At 40.9% G+C, this 24,498-nt stretch overlaps 1 protein-coding gene across 1 annotated transcript in view; it reads right to left on the bottom strand.

The window, feature by feature from the left end:
- Window positions 1-24,498, bottom strand: part of TTBK1 (tau tubulin kinase 1) — a 108,461-nt gene that overhangs the window by 82,099 nt on the left and 1,864 nt on the right. The window contains exons 2-3 of the mRNA XM_027709840.2: window positions 10,865-11,023; window positions 3,193-3,340 (exon numbers count right to left, since the gene is read on the bottom strand). Of these exons, the coding sequence (XP_027565641.1) occupies window positions 3,193-3,340; window positions 10,865-10,972 (256 nt within the window). The 5' untranslated portion in view covers window positions 10,973-11,023. The remainder of the gene's footprint in view (window positions 1-3,192; window positions 3,341-10,864; window positions 11,024-24,498) is intronic.

Raw genomic sequence — 24,498 nt, 5'->3', positions numbered from 1 at the left:
ACAGATTTGGAATTTTAGCCAGAAGATGATCTGTGATCCTTGCAATTAACAGTGCAAGTCAGAAAGAATTTTGCCTTTGGGAAACATAATATCTAAACACTGAAAGAAAAAGCAACATACAGCTAGAAAAATCAAATCAAGTATGAGCAGAACAGAATGACACTACAGAGCAGTTAAGAGATACTGACATGCCCACATGTGATCTCAGATGGCCGAGCACAAGTATCTCAGAATCATTTGTTTTGGAAGGGACGTCTTGAGATCATCTAGCCCACCCCCTTGTCCAAGCAGAGACAGCTAGAGCATCTTGTCCAGGGCCACGTGCAGGTGAGTTTTCAATATCTCCAAGGACAGAGACACAACCATCCCTCTAGGTAACCTGTGCCAGCATTTAACCACCCTCAGAGCAGAAAACTACACACAGTGTTTATTAGAAGGAACACAGAGTCTCTCAAGGAGTCATTATCTGCTTAGTTCCCCAGTTGTTCTGTGTGGACTGCTAGTGCAAACAGGACACTGTGAGGGGCCTACCTGCAGCTGTGTTCCTTATGTGGCTATTCCACAAAGTGTCCCAGAAAGCCTAACTGTTGGCAACAGCCTGCACTCCACACCGATCAGGAGCTACCGCACTGACAAGTCAGGCTGTACCCAAACCAGGTCCTGAGGTAGGTCTGCAGTATGGGCTAATGGCCAGTCTTCTCTATCCCAAACTCTGCCAAGCTCTAGCAACTTGCTAGACTCTGATTACAAGCTCTGAAAAGAGCAGCAGCTCATTAGTCCTTTAAGGTTGCTGTGACATCTAAATAGAAAACAATAAAGGTTACTATTTAAGGGGGACTGCAATGTTCAGTTCTACTAGAAAAATACGGAGGAATTTTAGACAACACTGTTCCCTTGCTTTTCATCTAGAAACCCATGAAATGACTATATCACCTGTGGTAACACCACCAACTTCCTCCATCCACCAACTGTTGGATAAAGGCAGCATCTCCCTTTCTGAAATGTTTCTCACCTCTTTGCAACACTCTCAGTGAAAACATACACAATACACGATTCCCAACGCTCTCAACCCAATTTCTTATTTTAACTTTATCATTTATTTCTGTAAAGCATTTGGGGATTAACCTTGAACCCAAAAAAGCTAGATTCTTCACAGAACAGCTTGATTTGTAAAAATATGGTTTAAGTAATGTGTCATTCTTAAATGCAGGATAGCTGATGCGTAGCCAAATCTGCTTCTTTGGTCTTTTCTGTCCCTTAATATTTACCAACTGCTTTGCCAGGGGACTTGTCCTAATTCCACACACCACCACTCCCTCTTCCCAATTACAGCATCATGCTGTGTACAAATGTGGGTGTTTTTTCAAGCATTTGGTATTCTCAACTATTTTCCAGAAATAAACACTGGCAGTACACATGTATTAGTCAATGCCTTGCACATTTTCTGATGCTAGTCCTCACTTGGTGATTTCAGGTCACACTTTTCAAGCATTCTCTGCCCTGGATATAATACATATTGACACTAACTAGCATGATAGCATTTTCTCTTGGCACTATAATATCTATCATTCTGCACAGTCATACCTTCAACTCAATTCAGAGCATTCCAAGTGTACAACCAAATTAAAAAATCTCAATCACTGCCTTGGCTTGCCCTCACTCCACTGTTTTCAGACCTCAAACACCTACTTTGCTGTTCTTTGGGAGCTTGTGTATCCAAGCCTTTCACATATCAACAGCAAGATTCCTCTAACAATCTGGGTTGATTTCTCCTTTGCACAGATCAGCAGCATCTATTACAACACAGTGTATTAAAAAGAGGCCTATCAGTCCTCCTCTTAGATGATCTGAAACGTGGAAAACAATTTGACCTTCAAAAATAATTCAATGACTTTTACCCAGAGGCAATCTGTCACAAATATTAAGTAACCCGTCTCACAAGACTGGCAACAGTCTCACCCTCTAATTCAATCATATCTCTGGAGATTTGGTACAAGAGAAGAGGTATAGACACAAACATAAGGCCACAACACTATCTCTGAAGCATGAGCCCTAGTGATAGGGCTCCTACTCCCTGCTTCAACAGAAGGGGATTCCTCAGACCAAGTGGGAATCCTGCAAAAAGGAACATCCCTTCAGAAGCATATTATACTAGAACATAGAAACTGTTCCTGTCAATAGCTGGCCTTGCCTTAACAAGGAAATTATGCAAAATGCACTTCAGCAAACAGCAGTTCTCAGTCCCTCAAAGGCAGATTGGGAAATTCCTTGTTTACATCCTCCCATAGCAATCAGTTTTTAGTAGAAGACCCCTTTACTGTTCCTTCAGCCAGGAACAACTCCAGCAAGACAGCTCCCTTGCACCCTTTGGTGTTAAAATGCATCTCATCACAATTGCAAGAGCCTTTGGGATACTGGCTGGTTTCTTTCACCCTAAAGATCAGCAAATGAAGTTTTAACTTTTAGCCCTATTTATTATAGTTTCATCTCACCAAACAGAAAACAGCACCCTGATATAAAGCAAGTCCCTCTTCAGTGTAGTATCTTCAATGGCAGCAGGGCTGGATATGAGGGCTGGATATGAGCAGCATTTTGCTGCTTCCCAGTCAGTTTGAAATCTGCTTATAAGCTTTACCAGGTTCAGCTATAGAAATTGATGGCCCCAAGGCTGACTTCCACATCCAAACCAATATAAAGCTGTGTTAGGAAAAATTAAGAATAGACACATCACTTTACACTTTGCCCTCAGAACAGTGAGGTAATGAAAAATTAGCTAATTGTCAGTTTCCCTATACTTTGTCTTATCCACTTTTTGCACTCATCTACTAGTCAACCATTTTCCTTGGAGACTCCATCACGCTTAGAGTGCTCCTGGTCCTCTGTGAGGCAATCAGCTAACCTCATTTCCTAGTTAGATGCTGCTTCCTCTATTTCTTATTTTCTAATCAGTATCACTAGATTGCAGAGACCAGTGTACTAGTAATGCAGTTGAAGTCTACTCATTGTTCTTATAGCCTGGCAGACAAAAGTAGTCCCTGTTGTTGGAACTCACTGGAGTGAGCTGAATGACTTAACATAACATTACATATAGATGAAAGCTGAAGAGAAAATTATAAAAACCATTTGCAACTTCAGATTCTAGTTGTTAACATGCACAGTAACTTAGCACTTCCAAAGGTCTTTCTGCCTTACCTTGCAGCTTTTTCAGGACAGCCACTTCCATCTTGAGAACTTGCTTGGGCTGCTGGGCTGATTCTACCTTCAAGGCCACGTTCTCACGGGTCAGCAAATCCATCGCCTCATAGATCTCCCCAAAGCCACCACCACCAATCTTCTTCAACTAGAAAAGTACAAAGAGATTTGGTACGATGTACATGACAGAGAACATCAAATTGGCTCCCACAAAGCCAGGCACTAGCTTCTTAACTGTGTAGAGAGAACCAGCTCAGTTCCCAATCTGTGCTGTGGCTGAATCCCTTCACTGCACAGCTAGGCAAAAGTCCAGCTACCCACTTGACTGTGCTATGTATAAATTCTTTGCTGTAACAACAAAGAACAAGCCTAGCAACTAATGACATGTGATACATTTAAAAGCAAAGGATAATGCCTATTATCTCTGTAATGTTCCTGCCAAAATTCAAGGAAAGACACTTCAAGGATGTAGCAGAACCACTATTCAGACCATGTTAGACAAAAACTGTCATTCCCTCTCAACAAATTCATTTCTGCAGTAAAACATAACCATGGTAGTTGGAACTAAGAAATAAGTTAAATGAAGTTTACATGTCATTCAAAGGATTTTAAACACGGAACAAAACATCCACAGGAATATTTTACAAGATACTTGACCTTCTCCGCTAGTGAAGTTGCTTCATTGTCACATTTCAGTGAACTGTCAACTGCATTACCTCAAAAGAGTTGCATACAAACCACCCGTAGAGCTTCATTGTTTCTCATTCTCTTGCTCTATTTATTTAATTTTTAGTTTGAAGTCCAACAAAATTATGCTCTTTGTATCTCTGAGCAAAATAAAAGACTGTTTCACAATAGGATTTTACTATTTCAGCTGACAATAAACTCAAAGCTAAAGAAGTCTAAGTTCCAGCATATTTGATATGTACCTACTAGAGATAGATCATCTGCCTGTTCTAGAGTAGCCTCCCACTCAAGAGAGCAAATCGGGATCCTCTGCCTTTCCTGGAAGGTGATTCCTTGATCCTCCTTCTGCTGAGACTTGACAGCATATGTGCATATATTTATATATGAGCATGTATAAGACAGACTTCTAATGTGTTGCAAGTGTCAATGTGCAAGTGCCAGGAAAATTATTTTATATTTGTTTCTCTTGGATACATTTAAAGCATACTGTGCTGTCCAGGAAGAAATTCAAGTTTACAGCAAAGATAGATCAGGGTTCCCTTGATCTGCTTAGCACTTGTTCACTGAACCTAGCTGCAGCTCTTCCTTTCAGCATTTTGTGTTCCCTCTGTGTTAGCAACTGCTCTGGAAGCCCTGAACGCTGCTTCTTTCCAACAGCAGCAATAACACTTCAAGAGAAAAAGACGTTTCAGTCACACAAACATGGATCTTACATAATGTTTCATGAGGTTTAGATGATATATTAGTGTCTTCTGCACCACAGAAGGCCTGTCCAGTTTGCTGAACAAAGGGCCCTGCCTACCCAGGGCAGGGTTTTTTCTTCCTAAGGTGACCCAAAACCATTTGCTTTACTGACTTGCAGGTCAAGAAAAACAGTTCCACATGAAGAAGGAAATATTTTCCATATTAAGAGCCTGGCTATTGTCTCTGAAGCTATTTCTTGATAACCCTACGAAAGCTGCTATCCAGAGCCATTCTTCTTTTTGACATTTTTCCTCACAACCTTCCACTGGGCTAAACAGGCATATGCATACAGCCCAATAACTAGGTCACCACATATTATTCATAAATAATTACAGTGCAGCCCTATTTCTACTTGGAAATTCACACTAAGTTAGCTGGCTATTAAAAACCTTCCTATCGAAACAATACTACATTTGGCACAGCAACAATATGCCAGCTAATACCTCAGGATTCAGTACACAAGATCTTCTGTTGCCTGATGTATTAATGGCACAAGAGAAAGGGAAAGGGACAGTGAAAAGCTACAGAAGGCAAAAAGTTTAGTTGGGATCTGGAAGGACTTTGAGAAAGACTGAAAAACTCTCAGTTGGAACATGGGTAACATAACAAGCAAAAGTCAACAGTAATAAATACAGCACAGCATAGCTGGGATGGAGAAGAAATACAGGCTACCCAAACATCTCAGTGGGTACATAATTCAAGAAATGGATCTGGGGAGAAAAATTGCTGAGCCAGCACAGGTACACATAATGATCTTTTTCCATTCATTGGCCCTAAAAGGGACAGCTCTGATGTCCAACACAGTTGTCAAAATGCAAAAGTACTACAATACAAATGGAACAACACAGTAATATCATTACTAGTGGTACTATCAGGATCTGTAGGAAGGTCTAGTCACATACAATGAAAGTATTGAACACCTTGCTGCTAGAGGCTCTCACTGAGTTAGAAGTCATTCATTTCAGGAGTAAAAGAATGATCAGGAGCCTGGAAAAACTAAGGACAGACTAGGACTACTACCTCGGAAAAAGCAAAAGAATGTGTGCATCAGAGAAGCAGGTTCAGGAAGAAAAGTACAATATTGAGACTGCACACCTGGGAAAACAGCCAATTCAGAAGAAACGTAAAAGTCTATAGAGAAACAAATGTGAGATGACACGAGATCAAGATCAGAGCTTCTGCTGAATCAGCAAACTGATTTTGTACACACATTCCAGCCAATGGAATGCTGTCAAAGCTGCCTTTGCTTCCTCACATCCTTTCTTACCCTCTCATGGAAATTATTCTCAGGCATACTTTTCCCAGCACATCAGATGGTTCTATTCAACATTACCAGCACTGCTATCCTCCTTGATTTTTCAGCAATATCCAGAGGCCACCAGCAGCCATTTCCTTTTCTTTGTTGCAAAGGAAGTTGTTGCAACTCAAGGTCTTGGCTGAGGTCAGGGGCTTATGACACAAGCATTTCCTCATTGCTTGGGTATTCTGTGGGAGATCACTAAGGTGAACACAGCACAGACTTCTGCTGGACACAGAGAAGAGAGGGGCATATACCACTCAAAAAACCCCAAACCAATAATGATACCACAAACACAAAGTCAAAAAAGAGAATGAAACATCTAACTAAAATGACCTAAGTTGCAATCACGAGTCATCAGCCTATGTTAAGCCTCACTGCCCCAGGAATATTCTGTTCTCATCGTTTCCTACCTTCCACCAGCCCATTTACTGTTAAGACTGGGATACAGGCTGACAAAACCAGCAGGACTCATTCTACCTAAATGCATAAGTCCCTGTGCATGAGTCAAGTGGCCAGGTTTCCATTACAGGCTCTGAGGTCAAGTGAACAGTTCATCTGATCAAACACAGGTTTGGACTCGCACATAGACAATCAGTAGTTACATAGGACACAAATGGCTCCCTTTGAAGTCTCCTTTAAATATTATGAAATATTTTGGATTTATCCTGAAAAAGCCTCTAGTAGCACAATCCTCCAGAGCCTATAAAAATCCAACAACAACAACAACACACAGCCTTCTCACTAAGCAGAAATCAGTATTCTCAGAGAGACAGTTCAAAAAACCAAGGCAACACACAACTCCAACCAAAAATAGCTTTGAATTACAAATTTAATCTTTTATTTCAGAAGCATATATGACACCACTGCTCTAAACAAAGTCTGCCTTCCAAGGATATTATATAAAGACCAGACCTTCCCGGGATAACCAAGGCAGGAGTGGTTCAGTCTCAGGATCGGTGGCAGGGTCAAGGAACAAGAATGTGTGCTCTGAATCCAAAGCAAAGGACCAAACAAAAAGTCAGCTATCTATAGTGAACTCAGCCAGGGTCATGGCTGTCATCCATAGGCTTCAAATGTTTGACAAGGTCAAACAACGACTACTGTTACTGCCTTTTAGGAGCACTTGCATAGTCAAGCCTGCAACTCCTGTAGCCCAACTCAATGGGCTCCTTGATTCAGAAATTGCTAGAAGGCCTCATCTGACTTAACAGGTGAGGATGAGTTGAGTTGACCTACATTCATCAAACTCTCAAGAGTCCACTCAACTTGCTCAAAAGGACTGGATCTGATCTCCAGGGAAACAAACTCATGTATAACAGGCATGTGACTGAGCCATGAACTGAGAAGGCAATCAAGAAGTCAACCAGCCACATTCTAAAACATCTGAAAACCTCTCAAAGCCCACTTAAAGCAATTCAGAGTGAGACCAAAACAGGCCCCAAGACTGAAAAAGAACCTTCCTTGTCCCAGATTCCCTCTTGGAATCATAAATGGCCCTTGTAAGCCAGACAAGGTAAAGAGTTCACAAAAGTGTGTACGACTTCCAGCAAGGTTTCCAAAATAAACAGGAGAGCTTCAGTTCAAGAACTTCAGAAACCTTAAAGAAAACAAAGCATAGATTGAACCTAGCAAAAGAACATGTACATGAGTCAACACTTATATTCAAAGCTCAGTGCAGAAGCTGCCAACTCTGTCTTGCTAATAAGTCTCAGTTGTGAATCCCCAATAAAAAGCGTTTAGGTGAAACAAAGAGATACATCAATTCAGCTTTAAGGCATCCACATTTATCCATAGTTCAAAGCGAGCACAAGTTATGTTTGTCTTTGTTCCCTCCCCTGAACAAAGCTCTTCACACCATTCAGAGCACATGTGGCTCAAGTCACCCTCTGGGACTCAGTAAAAGTTGTGTGGTCCCAGTGCTGTCTAAATTTCATCCAGTGAAAGCATCAAAAATATCTGCAAGTAACAAATGATGACTCAAAAGAATACTTCTTCTAAGTCCAAAAGTTTTGATAAAAACCATAAGCACTGCTTGTCCATGTCTTTTTTCATAAATAAGAACAAAAATCTTACTGCTGTCAGACAGCCAAATTTTACAGACTTCGAGTGACAGGAAAATGAACAACCAAGAGGCCAACTGCAGAGAATTAACATCTTCATTTGTCAAAGCTTTGTCAACCAGCATATAGGAAGAGAGGAGGAAAGGAATTCAACGAATACATTACACCAAACTAAAATTAGAAATTGGCTCAATACTGGGAGTATATCAGCACTAAGAGCTACAAGGTTCAAGTAGATGCCCAGTCAGAGACAATCACAATGGGAGGACAAATTACACAAAAAACCTTCTGGCAGCTGCACCCCAGCACCACATAAATATGCCATACACCTGCTTGAGCAGGATCCATCACCCACAGCAAAGCTTGGACCGTACAGCTTGCACACTGTGGGTTAGATTTAGAGAGGTCTATGATGCAATGTTACAGCTGTATGCTCACTTTAAGGTGCAGTCCCTTTTTCTTCTGTCGCTTGATCCTATGCTATCCCTTTCCTTGGGCCAAAAGAGGTATTTTCATAGCTTTTCCAGATTACTTCGAGCCCCACACAGCTTGTGGTTCTGACTGGTCCCACACCAACATCAAGCACAGCAAGGGGACAGCACAGAAGGCCTGCCTAAAAGGAATGTGCACCTTGCACTTCTTTGGTGGGGGGGAATGACTGTTCAATGAAGGCTGACAATGTTCAACTCAGCTAGCACAAGGCCAAACTCCCAGCTCTACTCAGAGGTGGTAATAAGAATTTCTCATTGCTATTTACAGCCTTTAGCAAGGCATGTCATTTCTCAGAGCCTTCAAGTGGGGTAATGACCTTACTGCAGTATTGAAGGCTACTGTGAGCCAATATTACAAAACATAAAAGGCTATTCCTCTAGTTTGAGGTAGTTATTGACAATACAGCTACACATTTTTATCTTTTCTAAGGCAGAATTAGTGGGTAGACCTTCTAGATGTCCCCAGTCACAGATTCAGGCAACAGTGAAGCATTGAACCCCACATTTAGGGCCTCTACCAACTTGAAAACTAGTTTGAAATGTTCCCCTGTGAGCATAACTTAGCATATTTTAGACCTTACTTGTAGCTTTTGGTGCTTTTAAGAGTTCTGCTGTTTCCAAGAACAAAGTTACTTTGTTTAGACCGTGTTACAAAAATACTGCCATCATTTACAGATGTTTTAGTACAACTGTCTGTGAAGGAGAAACTTGAAGTTTGATGAATAGGCAATGGTACAAGCCAAAGCTAGCTAGGGTAAAGGAAAACAGAGAATCACAGAATCACAGAATTGTTAGGGTTGGAAGAGACCTCTGGAGATCACTTAGTGCAACCCCCCTGCCAAGGCAGGGTCATTTAGAGCAGGTTACACAGGAATGTGTCCAGGCGGGTTTTGAAGGCGTCTAGAGAGGGAGACTCCACAACTTCCCTGGGCAGCCTGTTCAGTGCTCTGCCTTCCTCAGTGTAAAGAAGTTCTTCCTCATGTTGAGGAAGAATGAGTGTTTGCCAGCATGCTCTTAAAGCAAAAGCATCAGGAGAGTGTCTAAATTCAGCTTTGCAAAAAAACGTGAACCAATCTGACCAAATTGTAGGCTCTGGGGAAATTTCCATTTGTGCAGGGAGGGACAGACAAAAGCTGCAACCTGTATTTTCTGAGATGTTGGTAAGCACAGAGCATGTTTCGAATTCTATATGTCAGTTCACTTGCACATGTATCATCCTTCTAAAACAAGTATATGTGCTCCAGAGTAGAGCTGCAAGAGTACAGCAAGACTTTCCTTCAGCTGTGCCAGAAAGCTTTGGGATGGGGATAGAGGTTGTCTCCATTTTGGTGTCTAATCACAGAGAAAATAGATTCTCCATTTCCTCTCAAGAAGCAAGACAATGAAGAGCAGTTTGGATTGCTTAAATATAAATAGGCTGTTCAGGGATAGGTCAGACAGAAAAGTGAAGGCTGTGGAGAAAGCAGGAAGCAAAGTGAAGAGAGGCAGGAAATGGGAGAGCAAAAAGAACAGAGCAAGGTTGAACTGTGCAGGTCAACTACATTAAGTCTAATGAAAGGATAATGTATTGTCTGATGTAGGTTGGTGAAAATAACCTATCCACAGCCCGGAACCGAAGTGAATTCAGAGTCCTGAATTTTTTTAGTCCTCTGCTCTTCACATTCCACTGCAAAACTCGCAGGGCCACTGTACCACAGCGAGTCAGCACAGAGAACGACTTAGTGCTACCACTACAAATCACTTGTACTTCAAAGTAGCAAGGCTTCTGCTGTGAGATTAGGGATTCAGATAGTGCTGGTATTCCAAGTTAAAAATGAAGACAATGGCACACACAGAATTTAAATTTTTTTTCAGCATCTTAAAAGCCAAGCCCATCCAGCTTGCACAACAGATGAGACAGTTGTCCCATGAAGAAATAAAACTCTTAACAATTATATAATTTTTTAAAGTATCCTAATAAATTTACACAGATGTTGTACCAGCTAGTTAATCATGGAATTTCTGACTTTTGAAGTAGCTGACATTCCAACCCTACACATTTGGACTTATATTATTTTATTGTAATGTATTTTATTTATAGACTTGTCTGCAGTATTCTTGGGCACAGCAACTCAAAATCTAAGTTCTCACTAAAAAAATTACTCAGCCTGCTGCAACAGTTCAATCCTACCTAAAAATCCTTGGCAAGTTTAGTGTTCTGAAAATACCAGACAGTCTAAAAACCACTAGAGTGATATCAACCTTCTTGCAGTATCTTGCTAACATGTTGAATCATACCACTCCACTGTTGCTTGCCAGAGGCCAGGATTAAGTAGACAAGTTATTGTACTACTACAGGAGGAGGAGGTCTGTTTGAGCCATTAAAGAAGCACAAAGCTGGAGCTACTCACCACTTTCCAACGATCTTTGACCACGTAATTGGCCGGAAGAATGTCGACCTGTTCCCCTCCACCACTCATGTTTGGTTCGTCCTTGATGACTGCTGCTAGGCACTGCATTTGCCAGCCAGAGAGTATTTTAGTAGCTCCCAATTTAAATGAGCCATTTATCTGGGGAAAAAAAGGGGCAGGGGGAACAAATGACAAAATTATTAGAGGTCGCAAAATAAGTACATGCTACATTTCCACAGGTTTTGCATATGACTAAAAGAGAACCAGTCTCTTAGGAAAGAAAACGAACTCACCTTGCAAACACCTGAGCTCACTCCATGCCCAACCTGACAGACACAACCATGCTTCAAGTCAGCAGCACACACTAAAAGGGTGAGTTATCAGCTACACCGTGCTGCAGTCCAGTGCTCTTGGGCCTGACAGTCAACAACACATAGAGAACCTAATACCGAAATGCTGCAAGGGCTGTTATTGCTACCGGGTAAAAAGGTCTTGCGTTAGCAGAGCAGCTGCTACCTGGGCAGTTTTTATGGATTTCATTGGATGACATCCAACACAAATCGGAAAGGTTTGCCAAGTATTGCGTTCAATAAGCCTAAAAGCATCTGAATAGGGTAGAAGGCCTTTACAGAGCCAGGATTACAGACACATCACTGTAATGAACAGCCAAGCATAGAAGAGGGGGATTGTTAGAAAAGGCTGAAGCCATGTATATATTAGTCCTCCTCATAGCATACACATGGTGCTAAAGATGATCAAATTAAAATACAGAGAAATAACTTGTGCCTATGGTGTTTCTCTTCTACCTCATGCCCTTTCTTCCTGCTTTTATATGGAGCTCCAGCTACCCTATGCTGAAATTAATTTTGTTTTAAGTTTTTTGGTTATGTATCTTCTATAAAAATGACTTTCCAAAACACATTAACTCTGCTTTCCTGGAAGAAAATTAATTGAAAAAGGACTAATAAAAGATCTTCCTAAGATATTTTACTGGCTTTAGAAGTAGGCTGGATCTTTTACTAAGCATGGATCTTGGCAATTCTATTGTCCTTCCCCCAAAATAGGAAATATCTTCCTTCCTAAAAATGAGTGTTACTGCAGCACTCTGGTTGCAGACCTAAATTAGATTAACAACAGAAATACCAAATTTTAAAAAAGTACTAAAGCTGGTCATTCAACCCTTACACTTCTTTGGGCCTAAAAAAAAGGAAAAAGTCACCAGGTAATTTTGAGCTCAAGTAGAGAAAAGAACTCATTCCCTACAATAAAAGGACTCAGAGGGAAAGCTAGAAAGTGACCAGCATGTAGTATGCAAAAGGAAGCAGAAACAGAAGTATGTCCAAAGTGCAAGACATAAACAATGATCAAACAAAACATGAACTAAAGATCTCAAAGAGATCTTATACAAATCTTCACAAAAGAAGATTTCATTCTAGATATAGAAGATAACTACATGGAAAAAAATAGCAGCAGACTAACTCAGTAAGAGGGCTGCTGAGAAATGTTCATGAAATCCAACATCTGCTAAAGGATAATCAAAATTATAGAAGAGAAATAGGAAAAATCTGAATATTAAAGAGATTCAGAAGAAAGGTAGTGCAAAATGTTCCAAATTCTCAGTGAAAGAGTCCTGCATCTGTGTGGGGCAGCTGCCCTTTCAATCACCAGGTATTGAAATAAGAAACTGGAAAGAGAAAATACATGCTGTGCTTGGCAGCACAACATTTGTGCTTCTTCTTCCTAATGACCAAGTCAAATACCATTCCCAGGCTCTTTTATGTTCACCAGAACATCTGAACTGGTCTTCCCTGAGCTAGCAGTGTGCTCTGCATACACTGTGCACCCGACCTTCCTGCACATCACTGCAGAATGCACAGAAGAGAGAATCCCTGCAAAAATCTCTTCTAAGGCTGGCTTTTCTTCTGGTATTTAAAGAAAAGTAATTTAATTATAGACTGCCCCAAACTTTCAACATTATAAAAATATAAAAACTCCCAATATTAACACAAAGGCACAGAGGCAAGTATCCCCTCCCTAACCTTGAAGGTCTTTTCACATTACTTTAGGGATGCATGTGCATAATAAGATTTCAGTCTAGTGACTTGGGGTGGAAAGTAATCCCAAGGAATAATTTTAGAGGAGAGACAGAGCATGAAGGTCCACGAGCACTCAAAGCTCAACTGCTTTCCCTCGTGCGCTATTCCAGTTTCCTTTATCAATGTTTTAATATATGTGTACAAAGATAACATGTTTGTTATTTAAAGGAATAACATGTATCTTCACTGGTTTTGAAACAGAACAAAATTTTCTCAGGCAGTACCATGAATAGCAGCTATTTGGCAATATGGAATTACAGAACTAAGTTTGCAGATATGCTCTGGTATAGCCAGAGTGATGCAGCCAAACAAAATGCCAATTTAATTACAGCCCAAGACGAATTTCAAGCTGTTTTACATCACAGTAGCAGCACAAAGCAGCATGAATCAAAACTTGTTCCTGAGGCAGTACTAATACTGCAGAAACATGCCCAGACCTACAGGCAAAGGGTTTACCAGAACAACACTGAAGCATTACCTACATCCATGGCAAGGTGTAACACATTAACCTAAAACTCCGGAAGCATCACAAAAAAAGGGCAAAAGAAGGGATGAAGTCACCTTTGTGCAGAAACCATCAGCATATTTAAATTGTGCTTTTAATTTATGCATTATTGTAATGCCTTTCTAATCAATAAAATATAGTGTAAATATTGTTTGACCGGCATCAGAGCCTGTAGCCAGCTCTGTGCTAGAGCTGAATTTGCTAATAGAAGAGAAGTGGCAAGGGATGGTCAGTGGGGGAATGATAAGGCACTACCTCTCTTCCAGAATACATGGCAGAGAGCATAATTTCTACATATTAAATGTTAAGTGGTGTTACAGGGAATTAGAGGAGAGATGGAAGGATTATATCTCTCTTCAAATTCAGCAAAGCTGGACCAAAGCATATGAACTTTTACATATCTGCACCACTCTTCTTACCTTTAAAATGTGTCAACCATTGAATGCAAAGAGACATAATTTAAAATATAGTGACTGTGAAAACAAGAACTTTCAGATTGCCTTTTCCTGTAGCAAAAGTACAGGATGTCAAGAAATTTTTGCATTCCTGTCCCATGAAGACATGCAAGAGAGTTGAGCAACTCTAAGACACTGTAAAACTGCCTTCCTAGAAATAGCAAGTGAAGCAGAAATGAAAGCAGCTATGAGAAAGAAACCGTGACAACAGCAGGACCAAATCCTGTCTCTTGGCCAACCTCAGCAGGAAGAAGTGTGAAATCAGCTCTTGCATACTGCTCTCTCTTTGAGCCAATTAGGGAGAATCTTTATAGTTTTATAAATTTAGTCTTGGCCTTTACAATAAAGAAATCCAAAAAAGCATGTTTACCAATTCACTGAAGGTTGTAAGAGCGTTCTGAGGAGTCACTTTATATGCTTTCCCTGCTCTTATTCTCTTTCTTAGATATCCATTCTTGGCCAACTTAGGTCAGGATACTGGCCTTAGATGGACCTGTGGTATGACTCAGAACGGACAGGCTTGTGTTTTGATGAGGTACTTTCAGCAGAAGGAGTGTATATATAATACATATGTCTCTTTTATCCCTTCAAGGAGGTCAGAGACCAAAAAAGTAAATACACATAACCCAATTACCTATCTCACAAGGTTTTCTTTCATGCTAGCAAAATTTTAAAGAGCTTTATTGGAAAAAAATATTTCCTAATTTTACAGGATTACAGCACTCTTAAAACTAAACTTAGAAATAACAAGCATGCCCCGTGGAAATTCCTAATTAATACATGAGATCTTTCCTATGTTAGCTTACTTCAGTCTTGAGGAGTGCTCAAAATACAGCCAACCTCACACAAACATCAAGTTGAAAACTCATCAGATGTGAGGTGGTTATTAAACAGCAGAACAAAGCTACGGAAGTCTGTCTCTCACCACCTAACTAAAGGTCCTGGATAATCTTAATGAATTAATCTCACTGTGGAAGAGTTACAATATCTCACTTTACTTCAGGACACATCCTTACCTCTGAAAGTCTACAAATTAGAACCATCAGAACAAGTAAAATTTACTTAGACTGCTGTAACCCATAACCACCTTAGGAGCATGATCCACCTTAAGAGCAGATCCCAATGGTGCTATAGGAAGTTGACAAAAACTACAGCTTTTTTGGGTGAGACAAACTGGACATCTGCAAAACCAAAAGAAGTAACACCAGTAAACTGCAGTCTAGAAATCAGATCAATCTCCCTGTCCAATACTTGCGTGGAAGAAACAACCAAAAAATAGTTGTAAATAGAATTTAATCATAATTTAGGTGTTCCCAACATGATCTTTACTGGCATTAAGCCAAAACGAAACAGATGGGGTGGTGAATAAGACGAGAACATAACTTCTAAGCACAAGAGTGCTTAGAAGTAAGGAAAAAAAAAACACTGGAGTTTCCAAATGCCACTACTCAGCAGCACTGGGGCTTAGTTAATGGCAGCAATAAGTGCATGTACCCAGGGTCCCTCACTGTTTTTCCAATGTCATTTGCTCTAACACACAATACCAACTATAAATATGAAATCACCCACATTGAAGCAAACAAAAAACCCCCTTAAATCTTTGTATAAATAAATTGTACCATGCACTAGCATTCTGTCATTAGGGTACGAATGCATATGACAGGACAGGAAAGAAGTTGATTAAAAAATATAATGTGCACTGGACTAACAGCCCCTCAGCCCCGGAATATACCAGATCTCCTGCTGAACTTGAAACAGCAATGAAAAACAACTCATACACTGTTAGGGTAGGTCTGACAACAAGAACTTCTGAATTGTTCCTTGAAGACACATATCTTCCTTCATTGCCTGCCCCTGCTGTAGCAGACCCTGCTTAGAGAGCAGGCTCAATTCCTAGCAGCTGCACCTTGAAGTCTCCTCTGTGACATATTCTTCTCATAGCTATGCAAAGGCAATCAACCTTAGAAATTCTGGGCTTGCTATTAACAGCATTTCATTTCTGTAAAAAACAAAACACCTGAAAGTGTTTTGTTGCAAGATGCTGGGACTGTTTTTCATCTTTGAAAGGTTTATGACCATTAAGGAGTGATGTAAGAAAAACAGAAACAAAAAAAAAGCTGCAATCAAGACAGACAGGTCCAGATTCTGTGCTAACACGAGGCTGCACTGAACAGAACATACATAAAATATATTAAATATGATAACAGATGAACCTTGACAGCATTATTATGACTTGCCAGTTGCACAGCCAGCTGAATGTATTATTGCCTGCACAGTGAAAGTAACAGCAGAGGACCTGAGGAAAACAACCCCCCCAAACACACAATAACATACTGCCAGAGTTTGTATTCACATACATTACAGAGCAGTCAGATACACCAGTAATTTCTGTGCCAAACCCACCTATCTACCGGGAGAAACAGCACAGCTAATTGTGACAACAAATCATTAGGAATGCACACCAGATAAGCACGCCTACACTACCAGCAGTTCACGTGATCCTAATCCTCTCCAAATACATCTCAGCAGTAAAGGTAAAAAAAGGGAGGCAGGAAAATTTGAGAGTAAAGTCTATTACCTTCCACCAATATCTTTCACAGAGTTGTTCCAAGTTTTGAAACAAGCAGAACATGAAATGCAACATGAGGAAATCCTTTTAATATCATAACCAACTTAACCTCCACTAATTTAACAGACAAATATTATGGTTTGCTTACAATAAACATTTAACCGCAGTTTAAGCATATGTACCTGCAAAATCAATATAGATCACTACTTGCAAAGCTTGATTAGTCTGCTGGTAGCCAAAACAAATGTATCTGAATAACAGCTAAAACTAAACAGAGGTTACACTTATGATATCAAATTCAATCTACACCTGACACCACCAGAAACACCACACAGAGGTAGGTTTTCATCACCTGATCCTGGACCAAAGCGTACAATTGATCCTTAGGTAATGCAAAATGTCCCTCTCAGGCAAGTCCTCTCCCTTCTCTCCAAAGGGTGCTTTTGTGAGAAGCCTGTTATTCATCTTTCATGGCCATTTCAAGTCACTTTTCATAGCTGAGGTCAACAGTAACCTTCCTTGGAGAACAGTATTTTATCTTAAAAAAACTCAGGCATACAGCAAACTGATAACATCTGTTGCTCAATGGTCTTGTTATAACCTATTATATTAGGTTATCAAAAAGCCCACAGCCTGAAATCAATCATTTTAAACCTCCATTCCAAAGAAAACGGTGCTCATTGTACCTATTCAAAACATTTTATCATACATGCAGTCACCATAATTAAAAAGGATTAAATAAACTTGTCCAAAAGCTATTTAGAGTTTAGAAATATAACAGTAAGTTCCTGATTAGAGATTTGGCAATTTGATTCAAATTCTGGAAGACAGGGTTTTTTGCTGGGAAAATTCACGCTATAGATCTGCCATACAGACTTCATATTACCAAGCACTTTCATAATAAAAACTAGCATAAGTGGGGCAACTGCCACTTGCTGCACTGATATGTCATATCAAACTAAATAAGACTAAATGGGACAAATTTTTTTTCAGTTTTCAAGCCCAGTGCTGATCACAGCAGAGACTGTTTGTTATTACACAGAAGAGATTTCCTGGGACTGACAAAAACATGACAAATCATGCCAACTGTTAGTCACTTAAAACATCCCTCTACAGCCCTTCTGTAACCATTTTCCCATTTTTGTAAGGAACCCTTCCCCCTAGTTGGAGCATGGTCAGGGGAGCAGGTTCAACCTTCCTCTGCCGCTTGCATTTCTACAGTTTCATTCTCTGATCTTCAGTGTGACCCTTTTTTAGTTTGCAGACAGCTGGCTAAGGAAACTTTCCTGTCTGACCATTCAGGAGCCACTCTGGCCACTCACACCACTGAGCTTTTGTACCCTTACAGGCTGTGCTCCTCTTGTGTTCTTCATGCCCTCTTGGTCAATGGTGATATTTGGTCTGGGGTCTTGTCATGTCTTATCTGGATTCTACAGAATTTCTAGACGAACCAGCCACCCAGCGCTGCAGGTCCCCATGCCCTGCGTTTGGCAAAGGGTCGGCACCAATTTGTGGCCCCTTGCCTGGGGCTCCAGACATTTACCCCCACCCTGGGCACAATCTGCAGCTCACACTGAAGCTGCACACCAGCTACTTGCTTTGTTGTGTTCATCAACAGTCCTCCCTTTCTTTTAATTAAGCATATCTACCAATACAGTAAGAGGAAAAAGAAAAAACTTTTGAGGCATTTAACCACTGCCCTTCTACATTATTACAAGTAACACAGTTAACAGAATTTTAACTAACAAGATTGCCTAAGGGCAGAGTACAAGGTTATAGATTCCCATGCACAAATACTTAAATTATTCCCAACAGAAAATCATGAAGGATTCTCAGACGTCAGTCATTTATCGACTGGTTGATCATCACTACTCGTTTGATGTGAGAATGGTGTATGCAATTTTCCTTACCTACATCTTTAACAGCAAACTAGGAACACAGTAAAAGAGTACATGGCCCTTCCCATTTAGGTTCTAATTTGGATTTTCAAGAGAATGCCTTAACTAACACTTCACCTTCAGGCTGTATACCATGTACCTGTGTTTCAGGTGGTGTGGTTTGATACCACTGACCATACCTACTCTGCTTTTTGAACCCTTTCTGCATATATAAAACATACTGTGTCAAGTGTTCACATCTATCCAATAAGCTCGACTTCACTGGGATGTAAGTCCCTGGCACAGCTAAACGCCTTCCAAAGAGAGTTTGTGATTCTTTTTATGATGCTGCATAAATTCCTGGAGCCACCCATACCTTTTGTATTTGGTTAGCTATTGCTTCTATCCCTCCCATTGGCTTTATCATGAAACCACCTAGCTACAGTTATTAAATATTTCTTGGGCAGAATCAGTTTTCACCCAATTGTCCCTATTCCATCATCAGTTTGGGCTGCTTCCAACTTTTCCCACTGTCTTTTTTCTTCAGTTGAGCAGTCCTTCTCATATACAGTCCTGCAGTCTGTCAAATTTGTCCATTCCCTCTGGTCACTGCCAAAGCCACAACAGCACATTGTCCCAGAGGCTGCCTGGCTGCAGCCTTTGCAGCTGCACCAGCGAGGGCAATTTCTACTGACTCCTGTAGTGCCTCTGGTGTGGGCTGGGCAATGCATTACAGCAATTTCTGCAGGTAACTGCAATTCTAGCAAATTGCATATTTCCTCTCCATTACATACTCTCTTCCCCTGCTGACGTTAAAAATCCCCATTCCTTCCATAAGACTCTTGCTTTTGGTAGTCCAAAGGCATACCAAGAGTCCATATAGATGTTGACTTATTTTCCTTTGAAAACTCTTGGTGCAGCGATGCCAAGGGGGGGCCTCTGAGGAAGGACCTCCAACAAAGGAATCCCTGGGATATCGTACCGTCATAGTCTGTTTCAATGCACCTGTTTCAATGGTGACATTTAGTCCCTTGCTGTTTACTGGCTCCTGTAAAGTCAGTCTCTGGGTGACCAGCCACCCCCTGGCCAGCACAGCAAGTCCCCGTGGCCTTTGTCAGGCAAAGGGTTGGTGTCAATCCACGGCCCCTTGCCGGGGGCTCCCATCATCTCCCCTCACGCCAGGTACAACCTGCAGCTCACACTGCAGCTACATAACAAAATGCCTGCACTAGGTGTGTTCCTCAACACTGATGACTTGCCCAAAGGTGATATCATCACAGCTGGTTTGCTTTTTCTTCTATCCTCGGGAAATCCCAGTGCATTCTCAATCATACTCAATGGCTCCCTGAGCTTTTTTTCCTCAAAGACAAAAGTCCCCAGAGGCATAAAACTTGGTTTTAGATAGGAAGTTCAAATTTCATTGTTATTTGACAATCTACTGTTCTAGAGGAATTTGTTCCCTTTATAGTTAATAGTTAAAGACAATATTAGGAAAAAGAACAATAATATCAAGACAGATAATGGCCTTCACCTGCTTCTCTCTATGCCAGAACATCCCAGAAAAACTCTTGTATATGCAAGCATGGTCTGTTTAATTTCTTTCTGCACCACTGCGTGATTCAGTTTCCAAGGAGAAGGGGTGTTACTAAGATTATGGGAGAGTTTTACAAGCTGGTCTGGACTGCCTCTATATAAGCCATTTCCACATATGTCAATGATGCCATCTAGTTCACAACAGTCAGTATCCACTTACACACTCCCAGAACACGCAAATAATCGCTTCCCTTCCATAAGTTCTCTTATCCGTTGAGTTAAGCAGTTCTATGACGTAGGTATGTGTCCTCTCATTCCGCAATTAGATTTTACACCAGCTTGTTGTGTCATGGAAAAAAAAAACCTAACAAGCAACAAAACCCCCCCGAGCAATTAAGTAAACAAAAAACACCCCAAAAAAAACCCCAACAAAACTTTAAAATGTGTTCTTCAGGACAGATCCATTGTAATAAACCATATTTGTACTTTGATACTTAATTTGACAGTGTTATGCCAGGTTTTTACACATTACAGAACACATACGCTCAGAATTTGTTCCTTTGAAAAAACATAATAAACCTTATGCCATATTTCAATGTGAAAATAATTTTCAACTCATAGCTGTAATAAAGTAGTGGAAAACTAAATTTTGTACATGAGTTGGCCAATGGTCATAGCAATTTTTCAAATGTATCTCAACCTGCAGTGAGTAATTGTGCATTCTGTCCTCAGCTTGCCAGAGTAAGCTGGCTACTGCTTGATACTTCTAATAATAAATACTCCACAGATAGAACAATTACTGGTTCAAGTCCAGCCTGGGATGTTTGGAGGGGGAAAAAAGTATATAATTTCATCCCAATCAGAAACACAGGTAGCAAGGTTAAAGAAAATCTGTTTCGCAAAAGAAGCAACAAGCACACTAGAAATATCAGCTGCTGAGTTACCACCAGATTTGAAAATATGCTTCAGGACCTACGCAGGTCAGATAGCCCTGAGCCCTAGAAACCAAATGCCTCCTGTCATTTACCTCAGAACAACTGTCACAAGAGTGAGAAACTACTTGACTACCTGCCCTTTGCATTTCCACCTTTTACATTTTCTTTTTTGTCCTGTTAGCTTAATAGACAAAGCCCCATAAACCTCATCTCTGCTTGAGAAGCAACCACTCCTGATTCTTTATGGACATGCAGAACAACAGAAAGAAAAAGTGCATCTTCAACAAAAAGCTTCTTAATACAACCAAAAACATGTTCAGACATCTATGAATAAGTCATACAGGTCATGCATACAGAGCAGAGCATTGCTGCAGAGAGAAGCAGAAAAAAAGGGAGGCAATTTTGTCCTTGCCTACTGGTGAGAGACAGTAGAGCCCAATAAGGGGCCAGCATCCACGCCTCATGGTCACTAAAAATCCTGGAGCACAGAAAAAAAGCTAAAAGGTGCCTTCCAGCCACCTGAAAACTAAACTGTTTAAAATGAATGTATCTTAGCCAAAAGAAACACTGAAAAGCCAGGGAATGTAGTGTAGAAGTATCTCCCTATGATAAAAATTTAAGAAACTGAAGGGCTCTGCCATTCTAGCTCATCTTCTGCCAGAAGCTGCAGCCTGACAACTGCAAATTAGTTTTTCATGAGTGTTTTCTTTAAGGACAGGACCTAGAACAAGGGAGATGGTGAATTCTAGATCTCTTGCTCTTTTCAGACCAAGGTGGGGCACCTTTAAGAAGGCATGCTTTAGGTACTGCAAACTTTACTAAAAGCAAAAAACAACAAGAACAACAACAACAAAACCAAAAGTCACATTTTAGACACTAATGAATGAAAGTTGAGAATCAATAATAGCACTGTTACACCACATCACCTACATTCCTTCCCCCATAAATCTTACAAACAGACACTGATCCTGGATCCACAACTTCAGGTTCCTGATTAGTCAATCTAAAAACCTGCCTGCAATGGACAGACAAAAAAGAGTGATTAAAGAAAAGATAAGAAAGAAGATGCCAAGGATTTTTGCTTGCTGTTTATTTTAAAGAGCTCTGCAGAGGATCTGGAAAATCAGTGTCTTCCACAACAGAAAACTGAAAATTAAAAAGAAAACTGAGTGGCTGGCAGAGGGGAGAAGTCCTGATTTACAGACCTATTAGGAAAGGCTAGGTGCTTTTAGGAAGACTCAACAAGCACATAGATACGTCCATCCCACTAATAACAATGTTTTTGGACAGGTGTGGTATGAAAACAAAGGCCTTGAAAATTAAGATGTCCCATGATTAAAATAAAGTTTCTCTAGAACTAATAAGTAGCTAAAAGAGAGGAAAACACACAGGAATGCAGAGCTAGGCTTCTCAACAGAGTGCTGTTAGAGTGGAATGACACAGCTTGTGTACATAGAAAATTATTCAGGCCAACAAATAAAAAGGCTGAAAAACTGCAGACTGCAACACCAAGAAGGGTGTAAGTAGGGCAAACAAGTTGTACGTGTCTTCTTAGCCTTTCCTTAAGCTTCGTCTCTTGGTCACTGGTAGGGAAAGGACTGGAGCAATCCAGAGTTTTGGCCTGAGCAGTTGAATTTATGATCCTATAATCAAAACCTTTTCACTAGACATCAATGTCTCCTTATCCTTCTGCAGTCGTTTCAGACCCAGCTGGTAGGCCACTGAAACTTTCAACACAGCCTCCCTCCGGGCTGACTGTGAGCCTCAGAACATCCACTGTCACACGGACAGTGAGGAGTCCACTTCCATCTGTCGTGGCTGACACTAGATCTCTTTCATAAGGCTGGGATGCCCCGTTTCTTCAAAGAGGAAAGCTGCACCCACAGGCATTCTCTCTGCTCCCCATTGTACCTATCCGGCTTGTGTCAGCCCATGATCCACAGTTTGTTCCTTTCATATTGTTCACCAAATTAAAGATGACACAGCCTGACACCAAAAGGAAAGCGTTTCCAAACACAGCTTATTTGATTAGATCTACAGTCCATCACGCTGTCAACATCTTCCTTCTCAGCTACAGAAAAGATCCTTTCCCATGTATGCAGCTCTGGAGTAGTGGAGAAGGCCTAATGGAAAACAGTGCAGAACTGGGTAAGACCAAAAGGGATTAAGAGATTGTGAAACAGATGAAAAAAGCTACTGTAGCAGTTTTATTTTTCCCCATCAAATCTATTGCTGTATCTGCCGGTCTCCAAAAAACCAGAAGAGGTGATGTGAAAAAAGCTATTGACACATTGAGTTCCAAGTCACATTGTTATTGCTTTATTATTTTCCATATTTTCTGGGATACCTGTCATGGGTCTCAACAGTGTGATACACAGGCTGTATGTGGGCACTGTTGTGGAGAAGATCAAGAGCTGGCCTGAACAACAAAAAGATCTATCACTGTCCAGTTTGTGGCTGGGGAGACTCCTACAGGCAAGGGAATCTCAATTTGGGTTCAGACACACGGTGTAAAAATCCCATCATTTCCCTCACCTCCCACCTCTCCTCCTTAGCGCTTCAATAAATAACCAACAGATTCTCCCATTCTTTTTCTGCCCTAGGAAGGGAGGCCTCATAGCTGGCCTTCCTTATTCCTCCCTCCCAAAGCAATCTTAACATGTATTCCAACTGGACAGTGTCCCACAATGACATGTAAGGGATTTCATAAAGTTTCAGAGGAATACCCACTTTTTGGTTATTTTTGACAGAAGGAGGGAAGCACTAGTCATGTCCATTCTGTATCTTGTTCAGTAAACTAGCAGAGCTAAAACAGCCTTTTAGCAAATGCTTCTACAATCCCTCCAGCAAATATTGGGCTGTGCCTTCCAATGTTCAAAGCAGAAGATACCAAGAAAGCCAACACACCCTTAAAAATGAGGGAACAGTTTACAAAGCCCTTGAGGACTTTAAAAGCCCTTATTGCCCTATATGGCCCTATTTTCTGTCCCCTGCTCTGTTTTCAGAGTGAATCGATGTTACTGAAAGGTCACTGTGGAGCTCTGGCAAACAAATCTCATCTGGGAGCTCCCCAGGACAAAGAGCCATTCCCAAAGTGTTTTTCTGGACCCTGCACATGTAACAATTGCTTCCACTGGAGAAGAGCTCTGTGCTGCCTTTTACAGTGTAGAGATACACTTGCTTTCACTAATAAACATCGGGGTTGGAGCGGAGAGGGAAGAGGAAGGAAATTCACACATTGGCCACCAGCACCACTTCATTAGCACCAACCCTGAGGGCTGATGAAATAGATTTCTTAACACCACAGACACTCCTTTCTGGAGGACCCAAGAGCATTGATGGGGTTCTGACTTTCCTCTTGATGACTATTCTAAGAAAAAAAGGCTAGGCAGGTGTCCCCAAAACTGATCCCTGATAAAAGTGTCCTACAAGGGAATTCCAGTGTTTTTCTTTGCCAGTCAGAGAAGAGGAATTTTGCCTATTCCTTAAGGAATGAGACTATCATAAAGCACGTAAAAGCACCCAGAATAGAAAAGTACCAGCAGTGGACACCACATACACCATTCATGAGCATTGCATCTCCAAAATTTCTAATCCTACATATATCAGCATGAGGATGCTCCTTATGAGCTGGATGATCATCGGCACACAAAGGAAAAAAAGC

The sequence above is a fragment of the Pipra filicauda genome, unplaced genomic scaffold (assembly GCF_003945595.2).
Source record: "Pipra filicauda isolate LSUMZ 115617 unplaced genomic scaffold, ASM394559v2 scaffold109_size3271384_pilon, whole genome shotgun sequence".
Classification (NCBI taxonomy): Eukaryota; Metazoa; Chordata; class Aves; order Passeriformes; family Pipridae; genus Pipra; species Pipra filicauda.
The sequence above is the reverse complement of the archived record's forward strand: the minus strand, read 5'-3'. Positions and strand labels throughout refer to the sequence as shown.